Source organism: Crocodylus porosus, unplaced genomic scaffold (assembly GCF_001723895.1).
Source record: "Crocodylus porosus isolate Cpor-Errol unplaced genomic scaffold, CroPor_comp1, whole genome shotgun sequence".
In the NCBI taxonomy this organism is placed as follows: domain Eukaryota; kingdom Metazoa; phylum Chordata; order Crocodylia; family Crocodylidae; genus Crocodylus; species Crocodylus porosus.
The window spans coordinates 4,756,848-4,777,507 of NW_017728943.1; the positions used below are offsets into that span (position 1 = coordinate 4,756,848).

Consider the following 20,660-nt stretch of genomic DNA (forward strand, 5'->3'; position numbering starts at 1 on the left):
GGCCAGTCGGCTGGACATGGGGTGGGGGGGAGGGGGGTGAAGCTCACGTGTGACGGCTGCTGCCGCCACTCAGCACCCCACACTGCTGCCGCTCTGTGTCCAGCTGTGTACACCCCCCTCCCCACACCATCTGGTCGCCAGGGGTACACTTATTTAAAAAGGTTGAAAACCCCTGTCCTACCTCATCATTGGCCAGGCCAATCCAGAGAGGGGCCCGCAAGCTGCTGATTGCCTGAGTGAGGTAGGCCTGTGTGTAAGGGTCCAGCACGCTGGCTAGGGTGGTGTTGTGGGTCTCACACAGCAGCAGGGCCTCATGCCACTTCAGAGGTTTCTGCAGGATGCGGTAGGTGCTGTTGAGATAAGAGAGCGTGGAGTTGGGGGAAGGGGGATACGTCGTCCGGGAGGAGCTCAGGGTTGGGTCTGTGGATGGAAAGAGGCAAGGTCAAACTGCTGTCACAAGTGTCCCCTCACACCAGAATAACACTGCTCTACCCTTCTGCATGGCCCTCCCTCTGGGCACAAGCACCCATGAGCAGGCATAGATATGCACTGGTGAGCAGGCATGAATATAACCATGTGTACAGAAACCCAGGTGGAGTCAATGTTCCCACTCTGCGCACACATCTCACTGGGCCCAATACTGCTGGCAGAAAAGCACCCGTGTGCCAGCAGGCAGTGTCCTGCCACAGGGGATGACTCTGCCATTGGATGCCCTATGAGCAACAAGAGCTGGGCACAGCACAGGGCAAGAAGTGACTCATGGGCTCAGCATCTCAGTTCCTGGGCAATGGGACTGGGAGATCTGCAACTGCAGTCTCTGGGGACAGAGTGTATTATACAGTGCTTACAGCGCAGGGAGTAGGTGGGGAGGGACTGCCCAACAGCAGGTTACGGAAACACAAGAGGTGAGACTTTTCCTGGGGAGCTGTTCAGCACTCTGAGATGCGCCTGGCCTAGCATTAGAAATGGGCCCACATGCATGCATGCATATGAATACACACAGGCATGTGCACAGATGTGGACACTGGGATGCACACACACACGCATGGATGCACGTGCGCGCACACACACACACACACACACCCTTCCCCCTCTACCCCTGGATGGCATCTTGACAACACACTCATTCTCTGCTTCCCAGGGGGAACCTGCAACTGGATTTGGACTGTCAGCACCAGAAACATGTGTCATGTTTGCAGGGCAACCAGACTACTTGGGGACCCTATAGAAACCAGAGATGGCTGAACACTGAGGGCCGGCTTGGAGCACAGCCACCTGCCTGGTTCATTAGTGCTGGCTGGAGCAAAGCCCAGCTGCAGCCAACAATCTCAGCGGAAGATGCCTACACCAGGTCATAGCTCATTTCTGACCTCAGCACTGTCCTTGTCTTCTCTTGGCAGGTGCCCTACCTGCCAACCCAATGCCTTCTGCCCCATACCTATGCTTCGCTGGCAGATAAACCCGTGCATCTCCTCCAGGCAGTTCCTGTCGTCCCAGCGGCCGGTGAAGTGGGGAGGGGCGCCATGCCAAACCACAGCACAGTTAGTCTGCAAAACAGCACCCAGTAGGGTCAGGGCTACCTCTGTGAGCCCTGCTCTATTCACTGGAGGGCAGCTAGCTGGTTGAGCTGGCTCAGAGTGCAGCACACTGTTGTGTGGTGTGAGCTGAGCTCGCTCCTGTGGCTGCTGGCCTGACCAGGCTTTCCAGAGGCATCCTCTCCAGACACATCTAATACACCCTGTACAGCAGATGGAGACACTCTGGCTCTGAAATTTCCCAATGCAAACAGGGGCAACCAGCCCTAGAGGTGTTTGGCAATTCTCAGTGTCTGAGGAGGAGTGGGGCAGAAGTCTTGATCATCGTGAGTGGAGGCACTCAGAACAGATTCGTTATGTAAGTATTTGTACCTCACTGATTGGAGCTGAAAGGACAGCAACCCCATGCTCTGCGATGGGGGGAAGAGCTGGCTTTTGCCACCTAGCTGGGGATCCCCTACCTTCTAAGGATTAATTCCTCTAGTGACACAAGCTCTGTGGCACCTGCTTTCAGCCCCAGTGCATGGGGCATGACTGGAACAAAGCCAAGCTCTAGCAATCCCCTCCAGGAGCAGCACCCCTGAAAGCTGCTTTACACTGAGCTGGGAGCCAAACTAGGCTGCTGTCAGTTGTGGTATGGTGGAGGACAGGTTGGCATAAAGGCCATAAGCCAGACTCCTCCTTAGGTGTGCCAAGCGCTGTTGGGAGCCCCTTCAAGAGTGCTCTTGACTGAACCACCCCTCTCTATCCTGGTCCCATCTCACTGCCTGGGGACAGCATGTGGGTAGCATGAGAGGAGGCAAAAGTGGAAGAGGCCCTGGGACAAAGGCCCATTCCTCCTGCCAGTGCAGATGTCTAAACTTTATGTTCTACTGTTTCACTTTTAAACAAGGGTCTTTCTTAGACTGCATGGGTTGTAAGAACAGATCTGGGGTGGAGAAGAGATCAGGTGAGACAGCTAATTGGCACAAGCATAGCAGTGTATCTTTTCAGCATGGTGCTGGCTGGTGCTTTGGGAATATTAGGGGGTCAGCTGATCTCTTCTCCAATTCTAATTATCCTGTGAAATAGGGTTCCCAACCCCTCTCTTAACAGACTGTTCCACTGCCAGACCACCCTTTCTTAGGTCCCAGTGCTCTTGTGATTCCCCTGAAATTGTCTCCTCTCCCCAACAGGGCTCATATTCCCCAAACACCTGCAGATGGCCCCTCCCCCTGCCAGCTACGATTTAGCCAAGTAGCACTGAGGGATGGGGGGCAATGATCTTATTGGTCAGCACCAAGGACTGGCAGATAATACTGAAGTATGCTTCAGTGCTTAAGCAGATCACTGACTCCTGCAGATTAGGGGGCCTTTGCTGGTGCAGGGTTCCTGCATCTTCCTTGGAAGCAGCTGGTGCTGGGCACTGATAACGACGGGGTACTAGGCCAGATGGAACCCTGGCCTGATCTGGGCTGAAACGACAGGTTAAGAGGCCATGGGAGTCACTCACTGGTTTCTCACTGGATGTGGAGCTGCCGTATCCAGAGGGCTCCCCAGGGGCCCAGTTGATGTATCTGAGCGGCTCGGATTCCACCCACTGGAACTCCTTCTTGGCATCATGGAGGCCAATCCAAAGGTCAAAGGTTATGTTTGGAAGCTGGGAGGTTATAAAAGCTGGAAAATGAAAGTATGGATGTGAGAGAGAAAACCAACTATTCCAAGGAGGTATGGGTCCCTGCACCTGGCCCCATGGCTTATCCAAACAGCTGCTGCACCCAGGACATGCTCTGCTCTCAGGGCCAAAGCATTCTAGGACCAGTTTCCTCCCAGGCAGCAATTTTGATCCTGCAGTTTTTTTGAAACTGCAGAGCCCTGGCAGCAGCAAAGAAGCCCCCTGGCCCTACCTTGCTCGAGGTAGTTGGAGATAGTGGCCAGCACAGCGCCTTGGCTCTCACACGCCTGTTTTGCATCCTGCCAGGTCACCTTCTCTGCCTTGTCGTGGCCATTGAAGCTGAAACACTGGGCAAGGCCATGGGCAGATGAGTAATGTGTCCCAGAGAGCAATGCATTCAGCAGCTGGCTCTTCCCTCCCCATCCCTCCTCTCCGCCCCGGTAACAAATCTTAGTATTTAACTCTATTCTCATATACTTCTTACATCTTTATCCCCATCCACAGGCACTTCATTCCCAGCTGTGCATCTACGCCCCCAAGCACCCTGTATTCCCTACCTAGCCACATCCTCACCCCACCTCCCACCCCATGCAACTCCCTGCTTCACCACACAAGTATCCTCCCACACCCTCCCTCAATTCTCTACATAGAATTTCTCTCCGTCAACTCCCTCCAGCCCAGCCTTCCCCACCTCCACAACCTCGGAAAGCGTCCTAGATGTTCCCATGGAATCGGACATGCCAGGCAGATCTTGGAACAATCACATGTTCCCACATGCAGACACTGATCCCACATGCAGGCACTGATCACTCCATTATACACACTCACACGCATGCTGGACCCCACCTCTCATCTGTTCATGCACGCACACCATAACGCCCCAGCTCTGCATACACACTCACCGTCCCTGCGTGCCTCTCCTCCCACCTCCAATGCAGCATTTCCTTTCTAATCCATCCCACAGCTAGGTAGTGCAGACAGCAGCTGCGGCATTGCTGCCCCCAAGGGGCCACAAACCATGCCTGCAGGCTCATGGCCTTGCAAAGTGCCTCTCTGCAAGTGTATACGCAGGAATATAAACAAGCGCACACAAGTGTGACCAGGGTCAGATGCTGGGTCTGTAGGTCTCCTGTCGTACCTTGCTGAAGAATGGGATCCAGCCTCTAGCACAGCCACCAGGAACAGGAGTGGGCAATGGTGGGAGGGTGGGCTTCATGGCAGTGGAGGTACTCCGTTTGCAGATGTATGGCAGAGCAGTCAGACACTTCTGGTCACCCCAGTCCTCTGCAGAGGAAAGGAATGCATAGGCCTCTTCTACTGCAATCTTGCACCCCAACTGGTGGAGGCAGCACCATGGAAATGAGCATGGTGATGACAAAGTACCAGCTCCCTCAAGCACTGAGCCATCATCTTGACACATCTGGAACAGGCATGCTCAGGCAAGGTGAGTGCATGGAGAATGGCTGTACCAGATACAGTGTGCATCCTCTATCCCTCATAAGACACAAGACCTGGCTAGTGCAGAGCAGTGACTCCCAGTCAATAAGCTGTTGGGCAAATGACTTAGGCCAAGGCTTCAACAGTGGTCATTACCTTTGGGTGTCCCTGCTAAGCCGCCCCAGGCTTCAACAGTGGTCATTATCTTTGGGTGTCCCTGCTAAGCCGCCCCAGGCTTGACACATGGACCTAGTGAAGCTCTCTGTCTGCAGCCATGGGCGTCAGGCCCCTCTGAACATCAGGCCCAAGATGTCTCCTGTTGGGCTCCTCAAAATCATATACCACTCACAAAAGTGTTGGTTGCCCCATTTCTGGCCTCATTCCTCCTGCCAGTAAGTGGGGGTAATGGTACTAAGCCAACTTGTGGGGATTTGGGGTAGGACAGGAAGTGTTGTTGCTGAATGTGGTTACATAGTGTTAGGAGGGCTGTTTCTTTGTCTTGTGTCTATACTGTTGCTAAGGGGATGGCGTCACTGGCAGGAACACCTGAGCCAGCTTTAACCTCGGCTATACATGGCTGCTGGAAGCCCTGGGGATGTACCAGAGTAGCTAGCCCACAGTGCAGTCCATGTGGCTGTGTCTTCCCTGTTGAGGGAGAGCCATATCAAAACAGGCACAGGGATGATTCCCCATCTGGCTGTCAAACAGTCTCCAGACAGTGAAGAAACACCCATACATCCATTTGCAAACCTCTCACCTCTGCTGGCCGTCATATACACACACTTCCTGTCCTTGCTGATTGGCCGGGGTTTGCCTGGTGCCCATGAAATGAAATTCAGTAAGGAGCCGTCAGACCACCTGTGAAAGGCAATGTTAGGCAACATCATCCTTGCTCTGACTCTGCAGACCAGGCATGTGGGCTCTGACACTCTTAGGACATGTTTACAGAGAGTTATTCTGCACCAGCTGTTCCCATTCCACTCCATGTACAGACATACTTATTCTGGTGTAAGAGTGCTGTGCTTTGAATTAGCCAAGTTCCTGTTGGCCAAAGACATCTAACAGGAGAGGGGAAGCTTGAGACATAAGCCAGGAGCAAACCATACAGACAGCTGGGCAGAGGTGAGCAGGCTGGGCATGCACTGCAGGCATTTGCACCTGTGATAGGTTTAGCCAAGGTTTAACCTATCATTCCCTGGATGAAAGAGTGCATGCTGTGGAGTGAATTAGGAACAGCTAATCTATGTTAGAATTCACACCCTACCTTGCTCCAGATTAACTTCCACCATGTGCAGACAAGCCCTCTGGGAAGGCATCCAATTAGCTGGGACACCAAGTGGTTGGGAATAGCAGTGGCTGCTCTTGCACGAACTCTACCTGCTTCACAAACTGGCTGGTGTCTGCTACTGCTGCTGTCCCTCACATAGCCTGGACTGTGTCTAACCCAGAGGGATGGTGGGTGAGGGTTACAGAAACCCAAACACCAGCAGGGTTGAATGGCTGAGAAGTAATTTTGCACATGCTATTAATGTGATATAAGCTTCCTGCACAGTAAAATACTACACAGTAAGCCTTCCCTGGGAGCATGTCTACATGTGCACCCTCTTGCAAGTAAATCTACTCCCAGTGGGAGTAGCCTGATACAGGGACGCTCCGGCCCTGCTCTGCCCCACTGCCACAGCTAGGGGGAACTCCCGGTTCCCCTGGGGTGCTAGCCTGGGGGTTGGCAGGTGGAATGAGGGCCAGCCCCATGCGCATAGGGCCAGGAGAACCCTTCCAGCTGCAACTGTCTCTCAACCCTGTCCACATCAGGAGGGCTCCAGATGTGCACAGGGCGGGGAGACAGCTGCCGCTGCAGCTGGCAGAGCTCTCCTGGCCCCATGCACATCAGGACACACAGCTGCCAGCAAACCCCATACCCAGCGGGGCTTCCCTGCCCAGCACAGGTTGGCTTGAACCTGTCCTGCTCCTGGGACAGCTTCCAGGAGCAGGACAGGTCCCGGTCAGCCCCCTGCTGGGCAGAGAATCCCTGGCCAGCCAGGGGCTTGCTGGAAGCTGCGCTAGGAGTAGGACAGGTCCCAGCCAGCCCCTTGTTGGGTGGGGAATCTCTGCCCAGTGCTGGCAGCCGCCCCATAAGTGGGACAGCTGCCAGCGATTCCCTGGCTGAGAAAAGAAGCCTAGAGTTTCTCAGTCCTGGCACTGATTGGCTCCCAGCTCCTGGGGGGACCCAGGAGCTGAGCAGTGTCAGGACTGGAGATAGAGAACTCCCTCATCCTCTGTGGCCCCCTGCTGGTGTGGCTGACAATGAGCAAATTTGCTCTTAGTCATCATCTACACAAGTGCTACTGCGCAGCAACTACTGTGCAGTTAATCTAATACCTGTATTTACAGGGATCAGTTAAATATGCAATAGACTAATTTACTGTGTGGTAAATGTCATACATGTGTAGACAGTGATGCTTTACTGTGCAGTAGGTTAGTCTACTGTGCAGTAAAGTGTCTTGTGTAGATGTGCCCAGGGGCAATTGTAAGGGATACTTTGCCAGCACTGGAAATGGGCCCAGGAGCAGCCCTGACTTATATGTGTGTGTCACCACTACTCCCTGCTAGATGCACTGCCAGGCAGGCTCCAGCACATCACTGGAACCTCAGCCTTGCCAGGCGCCCTCAGTACAGGACCTAAGGCTAAGGAGCCCAGAAAGTGGTGTCAAATGGGATGCATCTGAGAAGTGAACAAAACAGGAATGAAGGGAAGAGGAAGGGGTGGGAAAGAGGCTTCTGCCCAATGCTGCACATTATACATATGGGAGATTCAGGCAAGATTAATATCCTATAAACTGAGTGTGCTTCCCTCTACTCCCACCTGCAGATCCCCTATGTGACTCTGGTTCCTCCTAGTGGTGTCTGGGCCACAAGATGTCAGTGAACCTAATGCAGCATTGGCTAGCAGAGCTGGGACATTCAGCTTGGGTAGCAGAGGCTCAAACTTCAAGATGCAGAGGCTTTGACTCAATCCTTTAGGCTTTTCAGGATGAAAGCCAGTTAAAAGGTGGTGAAGCTGGTGCTGTCTGCATGAGATTATGGGTGGAAGATGGGAACCCAATGTCCCAAAGGTAAACATGGTGGCTAACCCAGCTGGCAGAGGGCAATGGCTGTAGAGAGAGCATGCATGCTGAATGCAACCAGAGAAGGGGTCTGGTTGTTGGGTAGCTGCTTAGGATGAGTGGAGCTGGACTTCTTATTTGGCTATTAGCCCTCTGAACTGGATATGTTGCATCTCCTTCTCCCCTGACTGCCAGAAGGATGGGGATGCAATGTATGAGGGCAGGTTGAGGACAGAAAGGTGTAGGCAGTAAACAGGCAGACAAGATCCCTTGCCAGCTCTCAGCCAGCCACAGGCAGCTCTCATTGCAGTGGGCAGGGGAGGCTGGGTTCCCAACCTGGTGTCCTCACCACAACGAGAGTTCCAGGCGGGGTTTCAAGGGGTTCCAGGTTTTACCTGTGCTAAGACAAAATCCTCTCTGGACATGGAGGGAAGAAGGAGGGTGAGGGAGAGCAGAAGGATATGTGTGTGCATGATGGGGGGATGTGTTGAAGTCAGTCCCATCCCCACAGACTTACTTGAATCGCCCATCATTTTCATATGTGTGTAGCCCAATCCACCAGTGTTGCTCCTGGCCCCTGGAGAACTGGCAAACATGACACAGGTTAGAGTCACAGGTAGAGAGAGGCACAAGGAGACCAAATGCATTGTGGACACATGCAGGTATGGCCATCCCCATGGGGCTGGCTGAGTCTGGCGGGCAGCCACACTGCCTCCTGTAGCTCCTCCATGACTTCTAAAGGCCAGGAGCCTGGAGAAGAAGCAGAACAGCAGCAGGATGGGTTGTGAATAGCTCCCCTTTCTCTGAAGTGGGGAAGTGATTTCTTCAAGATGGGAAAAGGCTCAGCAGTTGCCTGCTCTGCAGCACCTTGGGAGGAGCCTAAGATGTGCCGATAGTAACACTGGCATCTTCATGCATCAGTCAGCAGAAAGTACCCCAAGATGAAGGCCAAGCCAGGAGGCAATGCTGGGAGGCAAGGCTCTACTCCCAGCTATATGGGGGTAAATCCAGCCTAATTCCACTGCCACCAGCCAAGACACTCCCAGCTTCTGCCACTGTGCCTGAGGGCCCAGGTCATAAAACATGCAGCTGTGTGCTAAAGCCAAATCAGGGATGCCAGAGATATGCAGGAGAAAACTGGACAGGAAAAACCCATGAGAGCACATGCTGGTGCTCTATGGGGCCTGTGTCCCTGCTCCAACCTCACAAATAGAGGAAGTATTACCTTAATAAGCAAAGTACACCAGAATGAGAGCAGGTGTTCTCCTCAATGGGGCAGATCTGCCTTCTACTGAATGAATGTGCAGTTGGAAGATGAGCTTGTGATGGCCCACACACTCTTACCTTCTTCAGATTCTGGCCCAAAAAATCCAGCTCTGCTCGGTTGTGAACAGACACCAGCTCTGCTTGGAACCAGGTGCAGATGCGCTGGGCCTGCACCCAGCTTGAGTGATGCTCAAAGAATTTGTATTCTTCATCCTGGTATTTAATCCACTCTTTGCTCCCTGAAAAGAAGAAGCACAAGGCAGGTGAACCTGGTGAACCCAGAATGGCCTTGATATTAGGGAAGAGAACTGCTTTGCATTTGTCCCTCACAGTTCTGCAGATGTCCCTCAGCCCTGACCCACAAGCACCCTCCCGTACCAGTGCCTCCTAGCTCAGCCAGAACCCCATAATCCTGACCTATGGCTGGCCCTGCCATAAGCCTAGCCCTTCCCTACAGTTCTGCCAATGCCCCATAATCCTTATCTGTTGCACCCTGTGCTGTTCTAGCCTTGCCAATTTTCCTTACCTGACCTACAGATCAGCTTTTGCTGGTCAAGATCTGCCCCAGGTACAGCACCGCCAAGGCTCAGTCCTGCCTTGTAGCATGCCTTGAGATACCAGTCTTGTCTCATTCCTCCTAGCTCTGCTAATTCAGCTCTCTTCCCACTGCCATTGCAGTCCTGGCATTTTCTGAAGCAGTGCTGTAAGTAAGCCATACTGCATGTAAATGCTGACAAATGCTCATGTTGGGAATAGGCTCAGAGCAAGCTCGCTGTGTTTGGGAGGCCAGCACTCCCATGGAAGCTGCTACCACGCTGCCCTTTCTTCTCAGACACTCAGCAATGAATGAGTCATAAGGGGCACCTATACATGGGCTTTGACATGTTTTGATTAGAACACACTGGAGCAGAATCAATTAATTGAGCCTGCTGGACTGTTCTTTAGTTACGAGGTTTAGTTAAAGCACCTCCACTACCATTCTGAAATGTAGGATGCTGAATACATGAGACACTACAGGCATTTTAATGCAGGTGTTTTAAGAGCTGCTCTAATTAACCCCCTCCCCACACCCTCTCCCTCTGGAGTACATATTAAAATGCCCAAGGTGCCTGGGTAGCTTCCCCACAAGGATCAACACACATCTGTAGCTGACATGTATTTGCTAACCTCATCCTACTTTTGGCTCTCTGTCTTTTTTTAACGCTCTGCCTGGCTGCCGGCAATCAGCAGACAGCAGAGCTCTCCTTGTAAAGGCTGAAAAGAACCTAAAGGTGGATGAGCTTGGCTGCTTAGCCCTGTCTGTAAATTGCTGGAGGCAAATTGGTAACACACCCTGCGTGGTGATCTCTGGTTCCTTCACGTCAGCACCTGTTCAAACACAGAAGAGAAGGGAGTGAGTGAGAGGGAGCAAAAATCCCTGGGCTGGCTCAGCTTCTGGCCTAAAGACCCTGAGGCTCAGAATCTTGCAGGGTGGGAAATTCTTCCTTCCAGTTCAGAGCTGAGATAATCACTTCCAACTGGGTTTCAATTAAATCAAAGACCTCCTGAACCTAGCATCCTTGGCTGATGGCAGTTTTCTCTGGCTCTTACAGCTCACCTGCCTTCCAGAGCCTGTTGACATGAGCTAGCTCTGCTCCTCAGCGCGGGGTGGGCCAACCTGCACCGCAGCAGTGTCAGTACTTGGAGAGGTGTCTGCAGTGATGGGGAGGGGAACATTTTTATTTCCCTACAGAAATGTGGTTCTAGGGAAAGGTATTGACTGAAAACCCAAAGGAGCAAAGCTCTCCACAGCTCTACAGGATAAGTATTGCCTGGGCAGCCGCAGCAGCAGCAAGTGCTGCCCTACCAGTGTGCCTCTACCTTGCCCTGCAGTTAAGCTGATTAGGATTCAAAAACACTGGCATCCAGGGCCAACCTTTTACAAGAGCTCTGCACACTGGTGGGGTGGCACCCAGGGGACAAAGCTCTGGGTGCTCCTTTTCTGGTTCAGTCTCTCCAGCCACCTTTATAAAAGGCAATTCTGTTCCTGTTCCTGCCCAAAGTGCCTTTAGAAGCCCCCAGATTCTGAAGGACAGAATATGAGAGAGAGAGAGAGAGAGAGAGAGATGCATCCTGGAAGACTGAAGAGATGAAACTATATTGAGAGACTCCTTTTTACTCTCCAAGGACTTGAGGATGTATATAAATAAATCACTCGAGATCCACTTTCATGTCTTATAATGGTAACAGAAACCTTCCATAAAAATACAGCCTAAGAGACAGAAGAAGGAAGGGCTGTGGGTATGTGTACAGCTCTGCTAATCAACCCATGTGCTGATGCATTCCAACATGGACACAAGAATTATACCTTTGATATTTCTCCTACAACTTGTAATCCTTTTATCCCCTTAGCAAGGCCAGGCTCCAGCCCTTTGGGGGGCCAAGTCCCTGGTAAGTTTTAGGCTCCAGCTGCTTTTGTAGGAACAATCTCAAAAAGCCTCCAACCTAAATTTCCTCTGCCACAGCTTGAGGCCATTGTTCCTGGTCCTCTCTCCTACAGCCATGGAGAAAAGCCCATCTCCATCCTCTTTAAAATCGTCCTTCAGGTATTTGAAGACTTTTATCAAATCAAATGGAAGTAATTTGTGAGAGCTTAGCTTTGCAACCATGATGCTTCCTCAGTGTAGGTGCAGGGGGTCTGGATTTGAGTTCAATGCATGTTTCAAAAAAAATCAGCCTTTACTCTGTAGCCATATGCTGTTAATCTAGGAAGGATGCAATATGTGCTTTATGTGAACTGAAGATAAAGGCTTGGTAAAGTTGCATTGTGTTTTTGACTTTAAACTGTTGAGGAACAACCAGCGCCTCCATATTTCAAAGGTGCCTAAAGGATTTGATCCAAAACCCTTTGATGAATTTGAAATTTTCAGTTGCTAAAGACAAATAGACACAGGTTTTTCTTCTATTCCTACTCCAAACTCTTGTGTGGGGTCACAGTGATTTAAACAGTTACAGTAAGGCACAGCCAGTATTTTAATAAAGGGCTCTCTGCCTATCTAAACGTGTCTCCAGGCCATGTGTAGTCACACAGAGACCAGAAGGAGATAGCTATTTATTTTTCCATTCAAACAAAACTGCTTTATCATAAAAATGAGCCAAACCATTTGGCAAACAGACTTCAGTAGATTTGCTGGAATATTTATACTCCTACTCCAGAGGCCTCTGTAAGTATGTTGATACCCTGTTGAGTGTTTGGGGTGCATAATATGAAGGGTCTGTACCTGTATCTACGTACAAATTTAGTGCTTTGAGGCAAGTATTGTGGTGGGCAGGGCTTTCTTCCCCAGAAATTTCTTCACACACCAATTGGGATCTACTCTGTCCTAGGACAATTCTTCTTTGTTCACACTACTACAGGATCTGTAGATCCTCTAGTCATGCACTAAGAGACATGATTCATGTGTCACGCATGGGTCGTTTCTCAGTGGGGAACACTGTCTATGCAAGGGATGGTACTGGCAGATTTTTTTTTTACCCTGCCTCAGTCTGGTGCATTCCAAAGGCAAAACCTTTTCTCCTCAGATGTCTGCAAGCCTGGATCAGCTCTGGAAGGGATGACTTAATAAATACCCATAAGTAGCTCCATGTCTGCTAGAGAATGCAGCCAGAGCTTGCTGGCAGAAGCCAAACAAGGAGCCCTGAGGAGCCTGGTTGCTGTGTTTTGAAGATGCCACCTGATGGGGTGCTGTGAGGCTGAAACAGACATTGTCTGAAACAGTACACTGAGACCCACTGATGAGATGCTGTATTCTTACCATGAACTTACCAAGTTCTCACCACTTCTGATTTACCCACCCTGTTTTCCCTGGGGGGGTTCTTTCCCTTCTTACCTTTGGGTACTTTGCAGATCCAATCTAGCTGTGACTCACACTGCATGGGCATCCACTGCAAGGATGCCAGGTCCAGCACCACACAGTTACGGATGTCATCATCATCATGGTTACTGCGATCGAAGTTGTGGTAATAAAACTGATGGCCAAGTAAGACAGGGAGAATTAGAGTCTGCTGCTCCATGAGAGCTTGTGGTGTCCATGTAGGCTCTTAGGGTGTTTATACGTGTGCTCTGGGATGGGGGGAGAAGGGGGCACTTTAATTAGAGCGGTTCGGAGAGCCACTCTAATTAAAGCACCTGGAGCATCATGTGTATCAGTGTCCCTGCACTTTAAAATTATGGCAGGGGTGGTTTAACTAAAGCTCATCAGAGGAGCTTTAGTTAAAGTGCCCCCATCACCATTTTTCAGTACGGAGACACTGATGCATGAAATCCTGGAGGCTGCTGGAGCGTGGCAATTACCATGCTCCAGCAGACTCGATTTGTGCTGTAATTACAGCACACTGGAGCAGCCTCACTGCTTGTGTATACGCACCTATAGCTTGGTCTCTTGGTGCAGTAGGCCAGGCTGCTAGTCTGTCAACAGCAAGCTGATATTTTGACTGAGAGACAGAAGCTGAAGTCTTATTCTTCAGCAGAGGGCAAAGCTCTCCCACATCCACCTGGCCACCTGTGTAGTGCTGCATGCAAGAGAAAAGGCCAGCCCAACTGATGATCTGCTGCACCCCTGATTGTCCCATCTCACTTTATGACCAAGGGGAAACCTTCCCCACCTTTCATAATCATCTAGGTTCTTGTAATGCAAGTGTGAAATGCTGCTAGCACTGTATGGCTGTCCACTTTGCAGGAGGAGTGGGTACAGGGAATCGGTCCCAGAAGAAAGTTATTCAGCCCTTTTATTTGAGATGTAGCACTCACCCCCCCACGCATACACACCAGGTTTCCTCCCCCATCTCTGACAGCTATGCCAGCAGGTATACCAGCAAAGAAAGTCTTCTAATTTATTCCATTTGGGAAACTGGTTTGAGCTAGAGAGACCAGAAGAATGTGGCCTCTAGTGGAGAGACTGCTGAAACAGAAGAGCTAGGTGGGTGCTGGGTGTCTCATCCTTTTAGAGAACCCATGTGTTGTCACATAGTGAAGTAGGGGAGTTCAGGCTCTTTTGGTGTCAGTCCACAGCTTGTGTTTCCCAGTGATGCCTTCCAGAAGTCTCACTAGTACCTCTCTGCTGGCTGCCTATCCTTCTTTCCACCCCAAAGGAAGTTACAGATCTTGGGGGCTTTGACACACAGAGCATGAGATAATCCTGGAGCCTGACTAGCATCTTCCTCACTCCCTAAATCAGCTTTAATGCACATACGGGTAGGAAAAGCATAGCATCTTCCTAGGGCCTTGACCACTGGTGGTCATTAGAGAGGGCACAGTGCTTTCTGCGAGGGCCAGGGTCTCTACTGGTATAAAGTGGCATGGCTGTGTTAAACTGAAAAGAGAAAAGTGTGTTCCATCAGTTCCAGGTCTGCCCCCCAGGTGTCCAGGCCACATTCCACATGGATAAGAATCACCTGCCTTCCTAAAATTCCCCCTGGCTATTTAAAAGGTTCCTGTTAAGCCCCCAAAAAACTGACCAGTGGTGTGGAACTACTGATGTTTCCCTGACTGGGCTGCATTCATACACTGGTCTGGGGTGAAGTGGTTCCTGTCTATCTATCCATAATGAGATGTCACATGAGTCTCATTGCAGCATGTGACAGCTCCACGTGCTTAGGAGATCATAACTGATCTAGCATCCATTGCTGCTCATAGCGCAGAGCACTCACCCCAAGGCCATCACTCCATCGCCAGCTCCTGTCACTGGTGGGGTCCCGCCGATTCAGGCCAATCCAAAACCAGTGCTGCTCATGGATTTCTGGTTCTGATTCACTGGGGAAAGCACATGCCATGATAAGAAGGAGAAAAGGGAACAGAGCCTACCTAACTAGCCCTGCTAGAACTGTGTTTGTATAAATGCCATGTTTAAAGTGCACTTATTAACAATTTTATTTATGCTTGAACCAAGCACCCTGAAGGCAAGAATGCAGGGCTACTTTATTGATTTGCGTATTAAATTGTCTCAGCTGCTTTGCAATATCAATGTTGGTCACTGCCCATCTGCCATAGATGGGGGGACCACACAAATGTCCATTCCTAGCCACTAATTAGCCCTATTTTCACCATACAGACCCAGGCACACTTTTATCCCAGGACTACCTGTAAAGAAAACATACACTTACACACTTACACTTTCTGCTTTCATGCATGCATGCCTTGGTAACATTCAGGCCCATACACATACCCAGCCAACATGTTGGCACACTAGCAAATATACAGATATCCTATATCTGTGTGCACACAAGTATAGGAAATATAGGGAATAAGGAATGCTAGATGGGACGGGACCAATGGCCCTGCAAGTACAGAATCCTGACTGATCAGCAGCAGAAGGTATGAGGACACTTTGAGGGTATGTCTCTACCACATCCCTGCTGCTACCAGGACATGTATGTACCATCCAACCACCTTGCCACACCAAGCCCATGGACTTCTACAGTCACCTCTGAAATGGTCTCCACAGTGATTGACAGCAGCTGCAGGGATGCCTGTGGAGCAGCCTGACTGCTACATTTCTGGCTTTGGTGTGTGCTCAGAAGCATGTGCCCAGGCAAGGGCAGGGGTGCCAAAAAGGGTGTTCTACAGCAGCTCATTGGAAAGTTTCATTTTCCTATATTTATGTATACATATGCAGCCACCAAGCAACCCTCTAAACTTACCCACACACAGACAAGAGGACATATTGGATGTTTATAGACGTGAGGGGGGTTGCTTTAATTAGCACAGTTCTGAGAGCCACGTATATCAATGTCCCCATGCATAAAAGTGGCTGTGGTGTGCTTTGAACTAAAGCTCATCAAACGAGCTTTAGTTTAAAATGCCTCGCTGCCATTTTTCAGTGTGGGGACGCTGATACACGTCATGCTGGAGTCTGCTGGAGAGTGGTAATTGCCAAGCTCCAGCAGATTCGATGAATTGAGTCTGCTCTGATGCACTGTGAGTACAGCCTCCCTGTACACGTATGGGAGCCCATTTTGTCCATACTAAGGTGCACGTAAAGAGAAATACATCCCCATGCCCGCACACACATACACACACACACAAATGTGCTGCTGCAAATTCATGCACACACAGTCACAGACACCCAATGCACATGGCCCAAACCTACACGTGCACTCTCACACACACATACCTCAGGGTACAGATGCATGCACACACATACACACACTTCTTGTAAACTGGTCCTTACCCAAAAATCTTGTTGAGAGTGTTGGCTATGAAATGTTCTTCCTCATAGCTGCCCAAGCTGAGCAGCTGTGCCCCAAGCTCACGGCAAAACAGTTGAGACATGATCCAGGTCTTTTTGTCTTGCAGCTTGTCGAAGTGGAACACCTGGAGAGGGAAAGAAGGTGGAGAGGGCTTGCTGCTCTGCTTTACTCCTAATCCTGGGGTGGGGGCAAATACACACAGAGAGGTGCTAAGTCCTTTCCAAGCTCCTCTGAGGAGTTTGGCTTCAGGCATGGGCCAGTGCCAGGGGTTTCACAGTAACTTTGGAGTCTCAGCAACATGTGCACCCTCTGTAGATGAGACCTGAATTTCCACGCAGCACCATCTCCCTGAAGCTGCCCCCACTGCTTTTTAAGCTGCTTTAAGTATCTATGGTACCCTGCAAGAAGGAGGAATTGGCTGCCCAGTGATATGCATGTACAAGGAGTCAGCAGAATTCAGCCCAGCTCAGGCCTTCAGCAACAGGCTGGGATGAGAGGGCATAAGAACCCAACCCACCCCTACTAGGCTCTGCCCAAGCCTAGATTTGTTCCCCTTCCTTAATCTGTGGATTCCCCCTTTGCTTTTGAACCACACTGCACCTGTAAACAACCTGCTCTCCTGGCACTTCTGCAGACATCCCTAAAATGTTGGATTCCACTCCCAAGCTCTGCTCCAAGGAGAGGTTTTGACTGCATTGCTGACAGCTGAAGGTCTCCTGTGAAGTGTGTCTCCCAAAGTGCTGTCTGGTGAGCTACCCCCAGTGTGAATGTGACCTGCAGCCACTGAGAAGCCTCCCACCCCAGCAGAAATCCTGAGAAAACATCCCCCTTTGGAAGTTGCCCCCACCCACCCACCACAGCAGACGTCTGTCCCCTCACCAGTAGTAACAAGGGGTGATACTCTCCATGGGCAGGGCTTTCTTCAGGGGCATGACTACCCCTTTCACATGCAGTGGGTGCAAAGGTTTGCAGTGGCTGAGTTTTACACCCTCTTTTCACACGGGCAAAGACACCAAGTGCAGGGCCAGGAAAAAGCAGGCTCTGGGTGTCAGCAGTATCCTGAGCTACTAGAAGCATTCCTAGCCTGAAGCAATTCAGGTCATATGGAAACATGCCAAGTTGCAGCAGAATCACACTGCATCTATGAGGGTGGTAACCAGGGGGTACAGGAGAGACCCAGGGACTGGAAATGTCCCAAGAACTAACAGTGCCCTGTCTGCCACTCCAAATACTTTTTGCTGTAAATACTCTCCTGTCCAGTTGTAATACCTCACACACTACCACATCGAGTCCTGGATATAGGGCACAGGCCTGAAGAGCCAACCCTGAGTCCACAGGGACCCTTCCTTCCATCCCCCATAATAACAACAGAGATACACATATGGAGATGTAAGAATTCCCTGGCTTTAGGCCCCTGCTGCAATCAGTACTCTATAGACCCAGGCTGTGGCAGGTGGGACATTCCCCCACTACCTGCTCAGGATCCAGCTACCTTCCTGGAGGAGTCCAGCATCTACAGCAGCACTGAGCTGCCCAAGGCAACCCTCCCTGACCCACTAACCAGAAAGGAGAGCAAGTAAGGGGATGGGAGGAGGCTTATTTTGTAACTGTTTTGATTGGTGGGAGTTCCATTGCCTGTCTTGTCCACAAGAACCTCTAAGAGCCTTCCCCAGACTGCCATGACTCTGTATCCCTGCCTGTCCAATGCAGAACAAGGGCTCAAAGGCATAGCTCGCCCTGAGTGCCCAGGGAGGGCGTGTGTGTGACATACTAACCAGGTGGGGTTGCCTGCCCTGTCTTCTTCCATATAACAAAGCCACCAGATACAAATCAACTTGTATTCTTTACTGCTTCTTACAATTGCTACTTCTGCTGCTTTGGGTGGCATTGTTGCATCCTCTACAAACAGCTTGGCTTTCCTGATAGTCCTAAAGAGCCTTTAGGACTAACAACTAGGAGGTGAGGCAGGGCTATGGGCACCTTGCTGCCTTCCTCTCTTACCTACCTTGTAGCAGTGTCGGAGCTTGGGGTCTGAACTCCATCCCTGAGGGCAGGAACCAGTGAGGCTGGGTGTGGGGTATGAGGCCGGTAAGTCAGGGTTCACTGGGGTGCCCAAGTTCTGCCTGCAGATGTACTTGGCCTTGAATGTGCTGCAGTTCTTTACCTCCCACAGCCCCATGGAGCTCCCGGTGGCCAAGGCAACGCAACCACCTTTGTTGTAACCTATAATTTTTATAGAGGTGGGGAAAAGACATCAGGATTAAGCCATGACAGAAGGACATGATCATCTCCTACCATCAGCCAGGGCCAGATCAAACTCTAGGCCCCCTGTGACCACAACTCATCCTTGAGAGCCCAGAGGGTGTGCGACTGAATGCAGAGAGGACAAAGCCCTCTTCTGGGGATGGAAGGATCTATTGCTGGCCTAGATTCTCTGGAGGCCCAGGATGCAAGGACACCAGTGCTCTTCTTTGGGGAGGTAAAAAGGAACCCCTTCTCCCACCATGCAGCCAGTGAAAGATGGTTCCCTGAAAAGGCTGTTCCACTGTTCAGTGCTAGCTAGCCCCAGAGCTGGGCAACTGTGGAAGATTCCCCCACAGACAAACAGACTGGACTGTGAGGATGTTCTTTAGTTCTGCTCCAACCCTGGCTCTTAGTTACCCCCCATGTACTGCCATAGTTAGCTCCACAGATGCTTGGGGTCTATACCCATGCAGATGTGGAGCCACCTCAGAGAGAGAGAAAGAGAGAGGGAGAGAGAGAGAGAGAGAGAGCGCACCATTATTAGTCTGTTGCATATTTCCCCATTAGTTCCTGGCCATAATACTGTCCCTCTCTCTGCCTTCTGCAGAGTGGCAGGCAGCTTAGGCCTGTAGGAGGCAGGAGCACCACTAGTGTGGGGTGGGGGAATGCAGTGGGACCCTGGGGTAAGGAACTAATGCCTTCTGGGAGTGCTCTACACCCTACCAGCCCAGTCAGTTGGCATTTGTGTCCTTACCAGGCTGGTCACGGTTCCAGTGGGTGTACATGACCTCATCACCACTCAGCCAGCGGAAAGAGCCTGTTTCATTGATGTCCTGCAGCGCCGTCCAGAAATACTCATTTTCCCAGACATAGATGAGGCTGCTTACATATGCCTGCTCAAACCTAACATGGGAGAACACAAGTTATCCTTACTGTTCAATATCCTCCAGGTATGTTACAGCTCAAGCTACAGGAACTCTGGCTTTAAGACCTGGGAGTTCCCAGACCAACCTCAAGTGTCATTCAAGATGGCCGCTGTTACACGAGGTGGAGGTCTTAGGGTATGGACAAACAAATGACTACATGTTTATTTGCAAATTAATTTGGGTTAAAAAAGAGGTGGGAGCAGCTGACACATCTGACCAATCCATGTGTCTGCTATTACCCTGTGGTAAGTGAAATCTAAAATGGGGCAATTTAGTCCTCAGTGAAACAGGGCTAAGTTACTGTGTGATTTGACTTCTTCCTCCCTATGGGGTAAGAAAGGACACAATGGACAGTTACTGCAGAGCAGCTTTTCTTCTGCTGCAATCTGTTCGCTTGTCCACACTCTTATATACTTCCTGCTATGTCCCCCAATGGCCTTCAATCATGGGTAGAAAGTGTGTTTGTTAGTCTATTCCCTGCATAGCATACAGCAGGGAACTGATTTTTCCCAAGGGTGAACAAGGAGTCCCGGCTCCCTGTCCTTTGCTCAGACAGACAAGTGCCAGTAATGGAGCACTGAGAATCTCCCCTTGAGTGAACCCAAATTGCTGTGCTAATAAAGCTGATCCCTGGGGCACACACACCTGTTGGTGATGGTGACCAGAGTGGCCCCATAGTCAGAGCACATCTTCCGAGCCTCGCTGTATGTTACGTGGTCTTCTCCCAACCAATAGCAGGATGGGCTGTGCCATTTCCAGCCCTGGGTGGCACAAGGTAGTAATAATAGTTACACATTCTTGAAGATACCTCCAACTACAGCTTCACCCACACAGATATGCTTCCCTTGGGCCTTTTGCAAACAAACATAAGTGACCAGACACTTGGTTGAGGTGATTTAGCCAGGGATGATTCTGCCTTGACCTCATGAAGTCCCTTCTAGTTCTTTCCTCTGAATCTATGACTCATGGAACACACTGCTACAAAAATATTAACAAAACACAGAACTAAGCAAGATCCACAAAAAAAATAAAAAGAAAACATCCACTGAACATTTACACAAATCAGAACTAGCCCTTCAGTTTCACCAGTCAGGATAATGTTTCATAGTTTCTAGGGTCGGAAGGGACCTGAGTAGATCATCTAGTCCGACCCGAAAGAGTACTGGGGTCAAATGGTTCATCTAACCTCCTCTTAAACACCCCCAGGGTAGGAGCCTGCACCACTTCTCTTGGAAGTTGGTTCCAGATCCTAGCTGCCCTGACTGTG

The 20,660-nt window shown here is 50.6% G+C and overlaps 1 protein-coding gene across 1 annotated transcript in view; it reads right to left on the minus strand.

Annotated features, from left to right (window-relative positions):
• The window catches only part of MRC2 (mannose receptor C type 2), a 108,322-nt gene that overhangs the window by 9,547 nt on the left and 78,115 nt on the right, over positions 1–20,660 (minus strand). The window contains exons 10-24 of the mRNA XM_019548485.1: positions 20,039–20,154; positions 19,222–19,370; positions 18,229–18,446; positions 16,205–16,347; positions 14,685–14,787; positions 12,866–13,004; positions 10,329–10,364; positions 9,075–9,235; positions 8,248–8,315; positions 5,384–5,484; positions 4,328–4,473; positions 3,422–3,536; positions 3,028–3,191; positions 1,439–1,547; positions 182–420 (exon numbers count right to left, since the gene is read on the minus strand). Of these exons, the coding sequence (XP_019404030.1) occupies positions 182–420; positions 1,439–1,547; positions 3,028–3,191; positions 3,422–3,536; positions 4,328–4,473; positions 5,384–5,484; positions 8,248–8,315; positions 9,075–9,235; positions 10,329–10,364; positions 12,866–13,004; positions 14,685–14,787; positions 16,205–16,347; positions 18,229–18,446; positions 19,222–19,370; positions 20,039–20,154 (2,007 nt within the window). The remainder of the gene's footprint in view (positions 1–181; positions 421–1,438; positions 1,548–3,027; positions 3,192–3,421; positions 3,537–4,327; positions 4,474–5,383; positions 5,485–8,247; positions 8,316–9,074; positions 9,236–10,328; positions 10,365–12,865; positions 13,005–14,684; positions 14,788–16,204; positions 16,348–18,228; positions 18,447–19,221; positions 19,371–20,038; positions 20,155–20,660) is intronic.